The sequence below is a fragment of the Centropristis striata genome, chromosome 4, assembly GCF_030273125.1.
Source record: "Centropristis striata isolate RG_2023a ecotype Rhode Island chromosome 4, C.striata_1.0, whole genome shotgun sequence".
In the NCBI taxonomy this organism is placed as follows: Eukaryota; Metazoa; Chordata; class Actinopteri; order Perciformes; family Serranidae; genus Centropristis; species Centropristis striata.
The window spans coordinates 2,326,546-2,341,209 of NC_081520.1; the positions used below are offsets into that span (position 1 = coordinate 2,326,546).

Genomic DNA, 14,664 nt, shown 5'->3' on the forward strand with positions numbered 1-14,664 from the left:
GTTATAATTATTAACATTTTTGCACAAGTGCTTAAGTAAATCTGTGGCAATACATGGATCAATGTTTGGGAAAAGTAGAGTTTTGTGCAGATTTATTGTGAGACAGCTGTTTTAATGAACATCTGTTGAGGTATTTATTTAGTTTGTGAATGTGTGTGGTTTGTGTGCAATTTGTAGGTATAAAAAACTTGTTACAATTTAAATTTACTTGGAGAATAAATTTCCTGCAAATTCAAGCGTGCACAGGAAGGAGACAGTTAATGCTCATGACTGTATAATAATAGTTGGTGTAGTCACCGTGAGGTCACCCAAAGGTTGGTAGACTCTGGTTTTGAAGCTTGGAGTTCACCATTTTGGCTGTCAAGTCTTTCTTTTTAGCTGCTTTTTCACCATATTATTTTTTTTGCAACATGCAAAGAATGGATAGGGAGGGTTAGGGTTAGCAAGGGACAATCCTTCTTCTAAAAGAACAGCCGACTCCTCAGAGTGTCTTCATTTCAAATAAACACTGAACGAGACATTTTTAAGTGACCAAAATGTTCCAGTCAACTTTATTGAAGGTGAAAACACACTTTGATAAGGTCAAAGTTAAAAGATTAAATCACACAGTGCACTGTGGAAGCAACATGTCAAACATACAGTAGCCACACCCAAAAGCATATCCTGCTTTATCATCTATTTGATTTAAAGGGGACCATAATTTACAAAATGAACATCATGTTGTATTGACAAAGGATCAAAACTAATGATTGAGACCATAAACTCAATAGGGAAATGGTTAATGAGTTAATACATCATCAGCTCATATTGCTATTGACTTATTTTTGCAACTTGTGTAGTTGCCCCCTGCTGGTAATGAGAGAAAATGCCTGTTGGACTCACTCTTCAGGCCCAGAAAATGCTGGTTATTTTTGCTGTTTTGTGTTCAATGTTACTGTCAATTCATCAACAGTTTTCTTCCTTTTTTAGATTCTTTGTTCACCATGGACAAATGCAAGACAAACAAAGTTTTTTTTCCAAGAATTCAAGGTAGCATAGAGTGAACAGTTGCTTTACAAATTGTCCTTTTGGGGATTAAGTATTCCTCTAAGAGTCATAATGTCTCCCCAAACAGCCTGGAGTCTTTCTGGACATGTTAATAAAAGCCAACATACTATCAAACTTAAAGCGATATGAGCATTCCAGACCCAAACAGGTTATTTTTGCTGAAAAGCAGGAAAATCAGAAAGGAATTCACTGGAAATCTGATGTCATTTCATGAAACAGTTTGTCTACTATTCTCTTGGAAGATCTGCATCCTCTTTCTTCTTCCAGAAGGCATCCAGAGAAAAGTAATACAACAGTGGATCCAAGCAGCAGTTCACGGTAGCGAGACATACTAAAAGTTCAGATGCAGTCCCATTAATCAATAAACTAAGAGACAAAGGCAGGAAACATATGATAAACATAACCAAGTTCATGATAAAAATCAGCATGACATTGATCTTGTTGTTGACCCTTGCTGAGTCACTGAGATGTGTGTGAAGGGTCCAAGACACCAAAGTGGTGCACACAATGTTGACTGCCAGCATGGTGAGCACTATCACCGGCTTAACATAGACCATTGCTGATCTTGGCAGCTCAAAACAGGTGGATTTATTGTTGCTCTCTAAAAATACTGATCCTTTCACACCCTCTGGGATGTGAGTCACCAACACAATCAGCCAAGCGAGCCCAACAGCTTTCAGAGCGTTGCAAGCGGTCCGAAGATGGCGTGACCTCAGAGGATAAACCACAGCCAGCAGCCGGTCCACGCTGATGAAGGTGATGAAGAAGTTGCTGGAGCGGATGTTGGTGCGAAAGAGCATTGCGACACAGATGCATGCCAGATCGCCCAGAGGCCAGGTGCCCGTGGCGTAAAAGTAGACCCTCATGGGCAAGGAGATGACCAGCAGCAGGTCAGAGATGGCCAGGTTGACCATGAAGACAGCGCTGGGGGTTTTGAGGCTGTGGTGTCTCAGCAGAATCCACAGTGAGACAGCATTGAGAGGCAGACCCAGCGCCATAATAGAGCCGTAGAACAGAGCATAACCCAGCTCGGGCTCAGGTCCAGCTTCCATGGTGTTGTTCATGTCTGTCTGATGAGAAAAGCAATGATTCTGCGTTGAATACTGCAATAATTAGTCCCTCCCTCTGCTCTCTGTCTGAGTGGAGGGGGATGAGGTGTGAAGATTCGGTAGCAGTTAAAAAATGCAACAGGAAATGTTTGTGTCTAAACACAGACCACAAATGTCACTGTGACATTAATGAGATGTACTCTATGTTTTGAGTAATTTGAAATGTAATATGTTCCAACTAAACACCTAAATTACATATTTTAAATCACATCTTGAAAGTTATATAGCAGAAGTAGTTGAGAGATGATTGACATTTATTATTAATTAATTAATTAATTAATTATTCAATTTTTCAACAAATGTATCAGTAAATCTATGGTAACACAACAGGTAGCAACAAGTAGAGTTTTGTGCCGATTTATTGCCAGACAGCTGCTTTAATGAACGTATGTTGTGATATTTTTTGTAGTTCATATGTGTGGTTTGTGTGCAACAAAAAACGTTGTTTTAAACTTAAATTTACTTGGAGAATACATTTCTTGGAGATGGTCAATGCTCATGACTGTTTAATAATAGTAGGTGAAGTCACCGTGAACCATTGTTTGTAGACTTTGGTGGTGAAGCCTCGAGTTCACCATTTTGGCTGTCAAGTCTTTCTTTTCAGCTGTCACCATATTATTTTTTTGCAACATGCAAAGAATGGATAGGGAGGGTTAGGGTTAGCAAGGGACAATCCTTCTTCTAAAAGAACAGCCGACTCCTCAGAGTGTCTTCATTCCAAATAAACACTGAACGAGACATTTTTTAAGTGACCAAAATGTTCCAGTCAACTTTATTGAAGGTGAAAACACACTTTGATAGGGTCAAAGTTCAAAGATTAAATCACACAGTGCACTGTGGAAGCAACATGTCAATCATACAGTAGCCACACCCAAAAGCATATCCTGCTTTATCATCTATTTGACTTTAAAAGATAATTCACAAAATGAACATCATGTTGTATTGAAGAAGAATCAAAACTAATGATTGAGACCGTAAACTCAATAGGGAAGAGTTTATACATTATCAACTCATATTCCTATTGACTACATACAATCTGACTTCTTTTTGCAAATAGTGTAGTAGCCCTGTTCATGTTCTGTGAGAGTGTTAACAGATGTTCTGACATAGGTTTTCTGTTGTTAAACAGGGCCCCCGTTTACTGTCAATTCAAAAACATTTTTTTTCCTTTTTTGGATTCTTTGTTCACCATGGACACGTGCAAGACAAACACATTTGTTCCCCCAAGAATTTAAGGTAACACAGAGTGAGCAATTGCTTTACAAATGGTCCTTTTAAGGATTAAGTATTCCTTTAATACCCTTTTCCCACCAGAGCCAGTTCCCGGCCGGTGCTCGTGTGTTCGCAGTTTGTTCAACTTGTGAACCAGCTCTGGACCTGTTTGCTCTTCCACAGACTCTAGATCCACGTCATTACGTCACTGCTAACGTCTGTATATCTCTCAACCCTCTCAGCAAGTATAATTACAACGGCAGACTATATGTCTCTACAACACATCTGTGCTGCTCATTTTAATCACTATAGATGCCGAATACATTCTTAGTAACACTGAACGTAAGATCTTAATGTTGGACTGTTTTGATCTTTGCAAGCCCGCTAACGTTAGCATGCTAGCGAGTTGGTCTTGTTGGTCAGATAACCCCGTCCTAGGCCTTGACGTAGTGGTTGGTGTTTCAAGCCCAGCAAGGAGTTGGTGCCGCTGTTGAACCAGTTTTCCCGGCTGGGAGTTGGCTCTTTGGTGGTAGAAAACCAAACACTTCGCACGCGAACCGGCTCCAGTTGAAAAAGGGTACATGAGTCATAGTGTCTCCCCAAACAAACCCCTATTTGGGGTTAATAAAAGCCAACACACTATAAAACTTGAAGCAAAATGAGCATTCCAGACCCAAACAGATTATTTTTGCTGAAAAGCAGGAAAATCAGAAAGGAATTCAGTGGAAATCTGATGTCATTTCATGAAACAGTTTGTCTATTATTCTCCTGGAAGATCTGCATCCTCTTTCTTCTTCCAGAAGGCATCCAGAGAAAAGTAATACAACAGTGGATCCAAGCAGCAGTTCACGGTAGCGAGACATACTAAAGGTGTCAATGCAGGTGTCCCGAGAATTAATAATCCAACTGACATAGGCAAGAAGCATATGATAAACATAACCAAGTTCATGACAAAAATCAGCATGACATTGATCTTGTTGTTGACCCTTGCTGAGTCACTGAGATGTGTGTGAAGGGTCCAAGACACCAAAGTGGTGCACACAATGTTGACTGCCAGCATGGTGAGTATAATCGCAGACTGAACATAAGCAATGACTGGTCCATTATGGTGGGGATGATGATGGTTATGGTGAAATTCAAAACAGGTGGATTTATTGTAGCGCTCTAAAAATCTTGAAAATATTACCGCCTCTGGGATGTTCATCACGAACACAAACAGCCAAGCGAGCCCAACAGCTTTCAGAGCGTTGCAAGCGGTCCGAAGATGGCGTGACCTCAGAGGATAAACCACAGCCAGCAGCCGGTCCACGCTGATGAAGGTGATGAAGATGGAGCTGGAGCGGATGTTGTCACGAAAGAGCATTGTGATCCAAGTACATGCCCCACCACTCAGAGGCCAGGTGCCCGTGGCGTAGAAGTAGACCCTCATGGGCAAGGAGATGACCAGCAGCAGGTCAGAGATGGCCAGGTTGACCATGAAGACAGCGCTGGGGGTTTTGAGGCTGTGGTGTCTCAGCAGAATCCACAGTGAGACAGCATTGAGAGGCAGACCCAGCGCCATAATAGAGCCATGGAACAGAGCATAACCCAGCTTGGGCTCAGGTCCAGCTTCCATGGTGTTGTTCATGTATGTCTGATGAGAAAAGCAATGATTCTGCGTTGAATACTGCACTAATCAGTCCCTCCCTCTGCTCTCTATCTGTGTGGAGGGGAAGATTGGGTCGCAGTTAAAAAAATGCAACAGGAAATATTTGTGTCTCCAACACTTTGACACAGGAACTGTGGTCACTGTGACGTAAAGGAAATGTAATATCTATTTAGAACCTAAATATATATTACATACATATGTTAAAAATGGATCCATAAGTTATATGATGGAGCTATATTGTTTGTTAATAAGTTAAGTTATTAATTAAATTTGATATGTTGAGTTTTATGCCAATTTATTGCGAGGCAGTTGTATCTCTGGTGATATTAATTTAGTTCATGTACATAATTTGTATGGAAACTGTAAGTATGTGTTTCAAATTTAAATTTAATTGGAAATACATTTTCATGAAAAGGGAAAGTCCCATACAAGGTTCAGAAAACTTTCCCCCCATCACTACTACTATTATTTTTATGGGCTACTTAACTAAAGTTATGTTTCATCATATAATAATGTGATATACTATATATAATTAATACTGTAAACTTGCACACTCATTTGCACAGCTCTTTCCCTCGTTGAAAATCCTCAGTATTTATACTTACTGTTTCTTTTTTATATATTTTTTAAATATTGTTTGTATGCTGACTTTTCCTATTCTTCATATTTTCTGAATGTTAAATATTTTTGTTGCCCTAATATTATGTAGGCTGTATTCTCAGGTTTTCAATCCATATTCTCAAGTTTTAATATAGGTTTTCAATCCATATTCTCAAACTTTCATTCCATATATGATCATTTCCTGAATGGCATGCCATAATAACACTACTACACTAAAAACATTCCATTCTAATAACAATAAGAAACTAGAAAATTTCCTCTGGGGAAATTTTGAAAGGGCCACGTGGGCTACTGCCGGTGTGTGTACACTATGATGAGACTCTTCAGCAATTTCAAACTATGCCCTTTAACCTCAAAATGTGTGTGTGTGTTTGTGTAGCGAAAATCGCATAAAGTTACCTGTGTGTGTGTGTGTGTGTGTGTGTGTGTGTGTGTGTGTGTAGCGAAAATCGCATAAAGTTACCTGTGTGTGTGTTTGTGTGTGTGTGTGTGTGTGTGTGTGTGTGTTTGTCTGTGTAATTAAAATCACATAAAGTTACCTGTGTGTGTGTTTGTGTGTGTGTGTGTGTGTGTGTGTGTGTGTGCGCGCGTGTTTGAAGCATGTGTATGCATGTGTGAGGAGTGTGAGCGCTTACGCGCATGTGTGTGTGTTTGTATCTGTAACTGTAATCACATCAAAGATCAAAGCAATCAGATCAAAGCAATCAACTGAAATAACTGACACCTGTGACAGCAGCCGGTGGACAGAGGTCCAGAGTTGGGCTGGAATTTCTGGCCTCGAACAGAAAGCATTTTTGGCAAAACCATAATACCTATCATTGATCCGACTTCACTTTGAGCGTCCCGAGTTCTTCCTGAACGTCTACATATGTTTTTTTTAAAAGAAAAATTAAAAAATAGCTTTGTTAGAGCGATCTAAAAAAACTGTTCCACCTTCCTTTTTTTCGAAATCTTCCTGCGTTTTTAATATGGGAGCCAATGAGGCTGTTGGTGGTTTTGGTGGCGCATCTTTGCGTCGTACGCCCAAACTATAACTCTGACAGCTTTACCAGAGGATTGTGAGTGAGAAGACAAATTTTCCTACGTTTCTATGTATAAATTATTTCTGTAGAGTGAAATTTGGGGCCTGGAGCGCAGTTTTAATATTTATTTTTTGACAGTTTTACCTCTCCCTCTACACTCTGAGCGATGACATCACACACTCTGACACGAGCATTCCGTGCAATACACACCCATTATAATCTCAGAATTTCTCCAAAAATGATCATGGTCATTGAACAGGGATTGATAAAAAACTATATGACCTATCAAAACGTGGATTAATACACCAATACACAAGACTTGTGTCTACTGTTGCCTACTGAGGCCCTAATTAATACTGTAAACTTGCACACTCGTTTGCACAGCTCTTTCCCTCGTTGAAAATCCTCAGTATTTATACTTACTGTTTCTTTTTTATATTTTTTTAAAATATTGTTTGTATGCTGATTTTTCCTATTCTTCATATTTTCGGAATGTGAAATATTTTTGTTGCCCTAATATCATGTAGGCTGTATTCTCAGGTTTTCAATCCATATTCTCAAACTTTCATTCCATATATGATCATTCCCTGAATGGCATGCCATAATAACACTACTACACTAATAACATTCCATTCTAATAACAATAAGAAAATACAGGCAGAAACAGACACTTCTAGTGGGTAAAATTATGATTTTGAGGGACTACTTTTGTATGAGCCTATACTTTTTTGTGTGTTTTTGGAAAATCCTGTGAAGTGTACTTTTTAATTACCTTAAACTGCGCTTTTTTATGTTAATAATGACAGAGAATGCTAGTGTTGCTGCTGAATGTGCTTGTCAGTTTCCTACCTACTGTAGCAACTGCTTCAATATGAGCTGACGTCACATCAAAGCACAACTTTTGCACAAACATCATGGTTTTAACAGGTTTTAACATCAAAGGTCACATTACCTGAATGGAAAATTTGTTTAGCATTAAATGCAACTTGAAGGTTGATCAGATCTATCCAGCATTCTGAAGGAACTGCGTGGGCTCTCAGTCATCAGATGTCAGGATGTGGGATAGTGGTGTGAGTCAGCGTCATTAAAGTGGAAACTTCATGATGTTGAATGTGATACCACATCCTCAAACTGGATGGTTTCACATCCTCATGTGTATATCTAAATAAAAAGATACATTTTTGATTTTGATTTGAATGATTTATTTCAAATATGCAACAACAATACAATAATAATAATAATAATAATGCATCAACAGGAGTCAGCCCTAGTGACTCCTGCACTGATAAGGCCACCAAGCACTCTATAAAAATGCCACAACATATTTGAAAAGGGGTGGGAAGAAGTAAAAACTTGTTCAATCCCACCCCACTTCTTTAAACAATATTAACAGGTCAGAAATCAAAACTCAAACTCAAAACTACCTGTTTCCTTCAGACTAATTTCTCATTTTCATGATATCAATTCTATGTATCAACACTTGCATATCTGTACACCATACCAGTACACATAGATGCACACAAACATACCAATACATTTCCTGTATACCCATACACTTATACATAATCCTACACATACCCATGTTTCCTACTCACTGACACACTGAAAATGTCAGCCACTCCCACTGCCAGCACCACAGCCAGTGTTGGAATGTAACTAAGTACATTTACTCAAGTAATGTGCTTTAGTACAATTTTAAGGTACTTGTACTTTACTTGAGTATTTCCATTTTATATAACTTTATACTTTTACTCCACTACATTTAGAGGCAAATGTTGTACTTTTTACTCCACTACATTTATCTGACAGTTTTTGGTTACTTTTCAGGTCGAGATTTAATATAAAAAATAAGATAAATTTAAAGTTTTTAAAAATTAAACCTCATAACAATATATTAAATAGTTCAAATGAGCCCTATCTTGAGAAAATAAACCGCTGCTTACATAAATGCACCAATAATAATAATAATCTAATAATATATATTTAGAATATATAAAACAATCTGAGTGGAGCCATTCTGCATAACGAGTACTTTTACTTCTGATACTTTAAGTACATTTTCATGCTGATACTTTTGTACTTTTACTTCAGTAAGTTCTGAATGCAGTACTTTTACTTGTAGTGGAGTAATTTCACATCTTGGTATTAGTACTTTTACTGAAGTAAGGGATCTGAATACTTCTTCCACCACTGACCACAGCAACTGTGGAGTCAGCCATCGCAGAAGGCCGAGCCACCACAGCACGCGACACCACCCTTAAAGGAACACTCCACCGTTTTTTCATATTAAAACATGTTATTCGGGTAAGTAAGACGAGTTGATACAGACCTCTTGCGTCTCAATGCGTGCACTCAATCGCCCTGGCGCGCGGAGCTACTTGGCTAGCACTTAGCTTAGCCCAGTTCATTCATTAGGATCCAACCAAGTATGGCGACACAAAATAAAACGTGGCGCTTTTCTAAGCGGATAAAAAGGAGAACTATAATGTATGGCGGAATAGCACTTGGGAGCACTTCGACTCGGCGCAGTAATATCATCACTCCTGAAAAATCCCCTCAGGAGTGATGATATTACTGCGCCGAGTCGAAGTGCTCCCAAGTGCTATTCCGCCATACATTATAGTTCTCCTTTTTATCCACTTAGAAAAGCGCCACGTTTTATTTTGTGTCGCCATACTTGGTCGTTTAACTACTCGTGTAGCTGTATTTAAATAGGGAAAACGTGGAGGAGTTTGGTGGCTTCTAACTGTCCATCTGTTTGGATCCTAATGAATGAACTGGGCTAAGCTAAGTGCTAGCCAAGTGGCGCCGCGCGCCAGGGCGATTGAGTGCACGCATTGACACGCAAGAGGTCTGTATCAACTCGTCTTACTTACCCGAATAACATGTTTTAATATGAAAAAACGGTGGAGTGTTCCTTTAAGACCTTAAGACCAATAGCTTACTGCTGATCACACAGTTAACTAGTCATGTTAACAAGTAATGAGACGTCAAAGCCCTCCTTCATTACTGTTACTCTGGAAAACCATCTCTTTGTATCTTCTTTTAAACTGTTTCATGCTTGGACATTGCTTGATCTCCATATTCAAACTGTTCCACAGCTTCACCCCACAAATTGAAATGCAAAAGCCTTTCCTGGTTGTCCGAATGCTGAACCTGTCAAAATGTAGTTTCCCCCTCAAATTATAACTAAGCTGTCTGTCATTAAATAGTTTTTGAATATTATTTGGGAGTTTGTTGTTTTTTGCTTTGTACATTACCTGAGCAGTTTGAAACTTCACAATGTCAGAGAATTTCATTATTTTTGACTTTTTAAATAATGAATGAGTATTGTCCAAATATCCAACCTTATGAATGACACGAATCGCTTTCTTCTGCAGGATAGTTACTGGTGCTTATGAGGTTTTGTAGTTTTTTTTTATTTTGTAAATAACAAATAAACACATTTAACGCAATGTTTCTGTGCTGAGGATCGAGATTTTAAACACAATTAGTGTTTCTTAGAATTAAACTTGTGTGGTTGAGTCTCTCTCACCACTGGTGCAGCACAATAAGAGCAATAAATTGAAAGAAAAAATGTTCCTGTAACTCAACCTCGCCAAAAAAAGCCATTACAAAGCAAAGGGATCTCGTTTCATCACCAAGCTGACGCTCTATTTTGCTGAGCAGTTTATATATAGGAGATTATAATAATAAAAATGTGCAGGTCATGTCACAGTTTCTACAGTCATTTTTCATGGATCACCTCATCACCGTGGCCCCTGCCAGGCCTATATATATGGAGCTGATGAGTGGTGGAGATGCATTACATTTAACCTGAAGCATCCTGACTTCCTGATTGTAAAGATGCTTTTCTCACCGGCCCGCGGTCTCATCCTTCTGTTCCTCTTTGACTTCACTGATGCAGGTGAGTTGATAAATGCTCCACTGAATGTAATAATGGACTAACACACTGCTTTTAAAATACTTAATCTGACAGCTTGGTGACAAATCAAAAAACAAAGCAATTCCTACATATCGGAAGGTTTTTCAGAAGTGGAAATCATACTTCTTGTACAAATATGACAAAGCTGAAGTGATCAATGAATATTCAGGTGGAGTTTATTTATGTTAACAGTTGTCAGATTTGAAGACAAAAGCAAACAGATGCTGGTGGTGACAGTGAATCTCTTGGGAAACTTAAGTCAGATGATCTTGAAATAGATCAGAGATTCTGTTGGAAGAGTTCTACGTATTTGTGTCAACCATTACATAAATTGCTTAAAAAGCTGTTTTATCTGCTGACATACAGTACAGGCCAAAAGTTTGGACACACCTTCTCATTCAGTGCATTTCCTTTATTTTCATGACTATTGACATTGTAAATTCATCAAAACTATGAATGAACACATGTGGAATTATGTACTTAACAAAAAAAGTGTGAAATAACTGAAAACATGTCTTATATTCTAGTAAGCAAAGGGTGGTTACTTTGAGGAATCTAAAATACAAGACATGTTTTCAGTTATTTCACACTTTTTTTGTTAAGTACATAATTCCATATGTGTTCATTCATAGTTTTGATGCCTTCAGTGAGAATCTACAATGTAAATAGTCATGAAAATAAAGAAAACGCATTGAATGAGAAGGTGTGTGTCCAAACTTTTGGCCTGTACTGTATAAAGCCACATGGCATGACTCTTTAGAGCAAGTTGTAAGTTATGTTATTGTCTTGGGTTCAGCTGGTTGGGCTGCTAGAATGAGCCCCATGTAGCTTACAACTGTCCCTCTCTCTTTCCCTGCTGCTTGGTTTCTCTTTTATCGCCAGGGCGTATTTTTTGGAAAATCAAGGAGCGTGTGCGTAACCTGCAGCTGCAGAAAGCCAAGCAGCATCTCCAGATGCACACGCTCAGAGGTCAGCAGCTTTTGCAACATGTAAAGGAAGGCAGGGTTCACCAGCAGCTGGACCATTTCAACAGACAAGACATGAGCAGCTTCCCTCAGGTAGAGAGAGATCACACCAAGGTTATTATAGTTAACGAAAACTAACAAAATAACGAAAACTAAAATTGAAAGAACATTTTCATTAACTGAAATAAAAATAAAAACAAGAGTTTTTAAAAAACGATAACTAACTGAAACTGTATTGTGTGGTTACAAAACTAACTAAAATTATAGTGAAAATGTCCTTCGTTTTCGTCTTTGTCAACTTTTTTCATACATAATTCAGTGTTTCTATTTCAACATGCAGGAACACATGGTGAATATGTTTACTGAGACTGGGATGTTTACACTAGAACCAAAATACAAAACACCCCGAACTGTAAGAGTTAATAACCTTATTGAGGCTGAGATGGATAAACCAAAGGAAATGAACGCACATACCCATTACAAAAAAATTAAAAATAACACTAAAGCTAATAAAAACTAAACTAAAACTAAGCATTTTCAAAAAATACAAACTAAACTAAAACTAGCAAACTCACTCTAAAAACTAACTAAAACGAACTGAATTTGAAAACAAAAATTCACAACGAAATTAAAACTAAAACTAATGAAAAATCCAAAACTATTATAACCTTGGATCACACGGAACATTCTGAGATCTTTTAACTGACATGAAGCCCATATTCTATCCAAACCATCAAATACTATGCTGCCCTATGTTACAGGTTTTCCTCAGTCACCTTGGTGCATTTCTCACATCACTATTAACATTTGCACAACAGTTAGTTCAACCTCCACAACATTTAGTCATTTGTGCACATCATAGTAGCAGTTTGTCATTCTTTACAACAAATTGCAAACGCTTTTGGACCTGCATCAAATGCTTTCATACAGTATCATTTGCTTCTGTCATGTCGGTCAAAATTAACTATACTTGTGAATGCTGAATAGTCATTCTATACAAAACTAATAGTCCTCATTTAAATCTGTCAAGCAAATTTTGTACAATTTTTCAAAATCTTTTTTTCCCCCTGAAAATGTCTCCCAAATTGAACTATTTCACTCAGGTAAACCTAAGCTTTCACTGATGAGAAGGGCTGTGTGACGCATTAGTTGCAACCAATGATAAGCCACTTCTCTACAATCACTCAGAGCTGATTTATAATGCAGCAAAGCTAATAAAACAGCTGCCTTGTACGCTTAAATCGTGCTGCAACCACCAGGTCTGAAAGGTGAAGTCATTGCAGAAGTGCCTTAAACCCTTAATGGCCAAAAAAAAAGGCAGATAGATAAGACTGGCCTGTCTCTTTAAGCTTCCCTCCTGAGAAAGCCCAGATTGTTATGATTGGTTAATGTTTCCAGGGTTTTTTGCATCTGCTCTCTCTGAAGTTCTGCATTGTCATTGCAGCCGGGGAATTACTACGGTAGCACTTTAGCTGCACTTTCTATAAAAATAGTTGTGACATCACAACCTTACAGAAGTCCTGACAACTTATTTAAAGGCACAGTTTTTGGATATGATCTTTGTATACACTACTGGTCAAAAGTTTTAGAACACACCAACTTTTCCAGAATTTAATTGAAAATTATGCAGTTTAATGTCTCAGTGTACTCTGAAATTAATGCACATTTGCAACATTTAAAATTCTTTATTGAGCATGATAGTGTTTTGAAAGTAAAAAAAAAGATTCAAAATCACATTTTATGTTGGACTAAAGGACTAAAAAAAGACACAAAATGACCAAAAAAAGACACAAAATGACTAAAAAAGACACAAAATGACCAAAAAAAAGACACAAAATGACTTACAAAGACATGAAAAGAATTCAAAAATGGACAAAATAGCCCAAGACTCCATAGAGTTAAGTTGTTAACCCATTTCTTGTTCCCTGAAAAAGGCCTACTTGTATAATTCTGAAATGTACATTATTTTTCAGTTTTGGTTAAGCTTACCTTTTTTTATTTACCTCTGGCAGTTCACCACTTACCTTTGGACCCTTTCAAGCTGTTCATTTGACTTGAACTGCTTGAATTTCAATAAAAAACTGGAAAAATTGGGGTGTTCTAAAACTTTTGACCGGTAGTGTATTTCTTCATGGATTGAGTGTTTTGATACAGTATTCATACAGCATAAAACTGCTTTAAAATAATAAAAAATACATTGAAATCTGACTTTTTACAATATGGGACCTTTAAATGAGGCTCCTGTCCCACTGAACTGTGCTGCTTTCATTTTTACTCTAAAGACCGAAACTAGATTAAGCCTAATCTAACGGTAGATCTTTAGCAGCAGTGTGTGAGCTCACCATCTGGAGAAACAAGACCGGATAAACCTTTTTTAGCTTTCCAGCTCAACAAGATGACGTCTCCCAACAGCATGTATTGAGCTTCATTTAGCTCTCACTGCCATTTGAGGCTGCCAATGTGCAAATGTGTCCATTGCAGCACTGAATAAAGGACTTACACGAAGACTATGAATGGGCTGCTGGTTTGGGTGGACCTGAATAAAACATTACTTTCTCTTTTCCAGAGGTTCTTTGTGAACGAGGCGTACTGGCAGCGTCCGGATGGTCCAGTGTTCCTCTTTGTTGGAGGAGAAGGGCCCATCTTTGAGTTTGATGTGCTGGCAGGTATACAAGCGGCTAACATGCCCTTATATCTAAACCACAAAATATACTCACAAAACAACACATATGACCATTCCACTTAATATTCTGAAGCAGTAGAATGGTAGATAGATAGATAGATAGATAGATAGATAGATAGATAGATAGATAGATAGATAGATAGATAGATAGATAGATAGATAGATAGATAGATAGATAGATAGATAGATAGATAGATAGATAGATAGATAGATAGATAGATAGATAGATAGATAGATAGATAGATAGATAGATAGATAGATTACTTTATTCATCCCCGAAGGGAAATTCGGTTGTCACAGCAGTCCGGTATTCAAGTACAATAAAATACAATAGAATAAAATACTGAGGTAGCATAAATAAAAACAACAATAGAAAAAAACACAGAATAGAACAAGAACACTTAAGAAGTTAAAAAAAGAACATCAGTTGGT

General features: G+C 37.9%; 3 protein-coding genes across 3 annotated transcripts in view; 1 reads left to right on the forward strand and 2 right to left on the reverse strand.

Annotated features, from left to right (window-relative positions):
• Positions 1-1,274: 1,274 nt before the first annotated feature.
• On the reverse strand, positions 1,275-2,111 carry LOC131970407 (lysophosphatidic acid receptor 6-like). The gene has a single exon (XM_059331792.1). The coding sequence runs from the start codon at positions 2,109-2,111 to the stop codon at positions 1,275-1,277; it is 837 nt and encodes a 278-aa protein (XP_059187775.1).
• Positions 2,112-4,128: 2,017 nt separating this feature from the next.
• LOC131969834 (lysophosphatidic acid receptor 6-like) lies at positions 4,129-4,995 on the reverse strand. Its single transcript, XM_059331057.1, has one exon. It carries the CDS (start codon positions 4,993-4,995, stop codon positions 4,129-4,131), a length of 867 nt encoding a protein of 288 aa, XP_059187040.1.
• A 5,510-nt stretch (positions 4,996-10,505) lies between these two features.
• The window catches only part of LOC131969835 (thymus-specific serine protease), a 34,529-nt gene continuing 30,370 nt past the window's right edge, over positions 10,506-14,664 (forward strand). Inside the window, exons 1-3 of the mRNA XM_059331058.1 lie at positions 10,506-10,566; positions 11,467-11,642; positions 14,116-14,215. Of these exons, the coding sequence (XP_059187041.1) occupies positions 10,506-10,566; positions 11,467-11,642; positions 14,116-14,215 (337 nt within the window). The remainder of the gene's footprint in view (positions 10,567-11,466; positions 11,643-14,115; positions 14,216-14,664) is intronic.

What these genes read in the sequence shown, in the direction of transcription:
- LOC131970407 (XM_059331792.1), bottom strand. Translation starts at nt 2,111, where the DNA reads ATGAACAACACCATGGAAGCTGGACCTGAGCCCGAGCTGGGTTATGCT.
- LOC131969834 (XM_059331057.1), bottom strand. Translation starts at nt 4,995, where the DNA reads ATGAACAACACCATGGAAGCTGGACCTGAGCCCAAGCTGGGTTATGCT.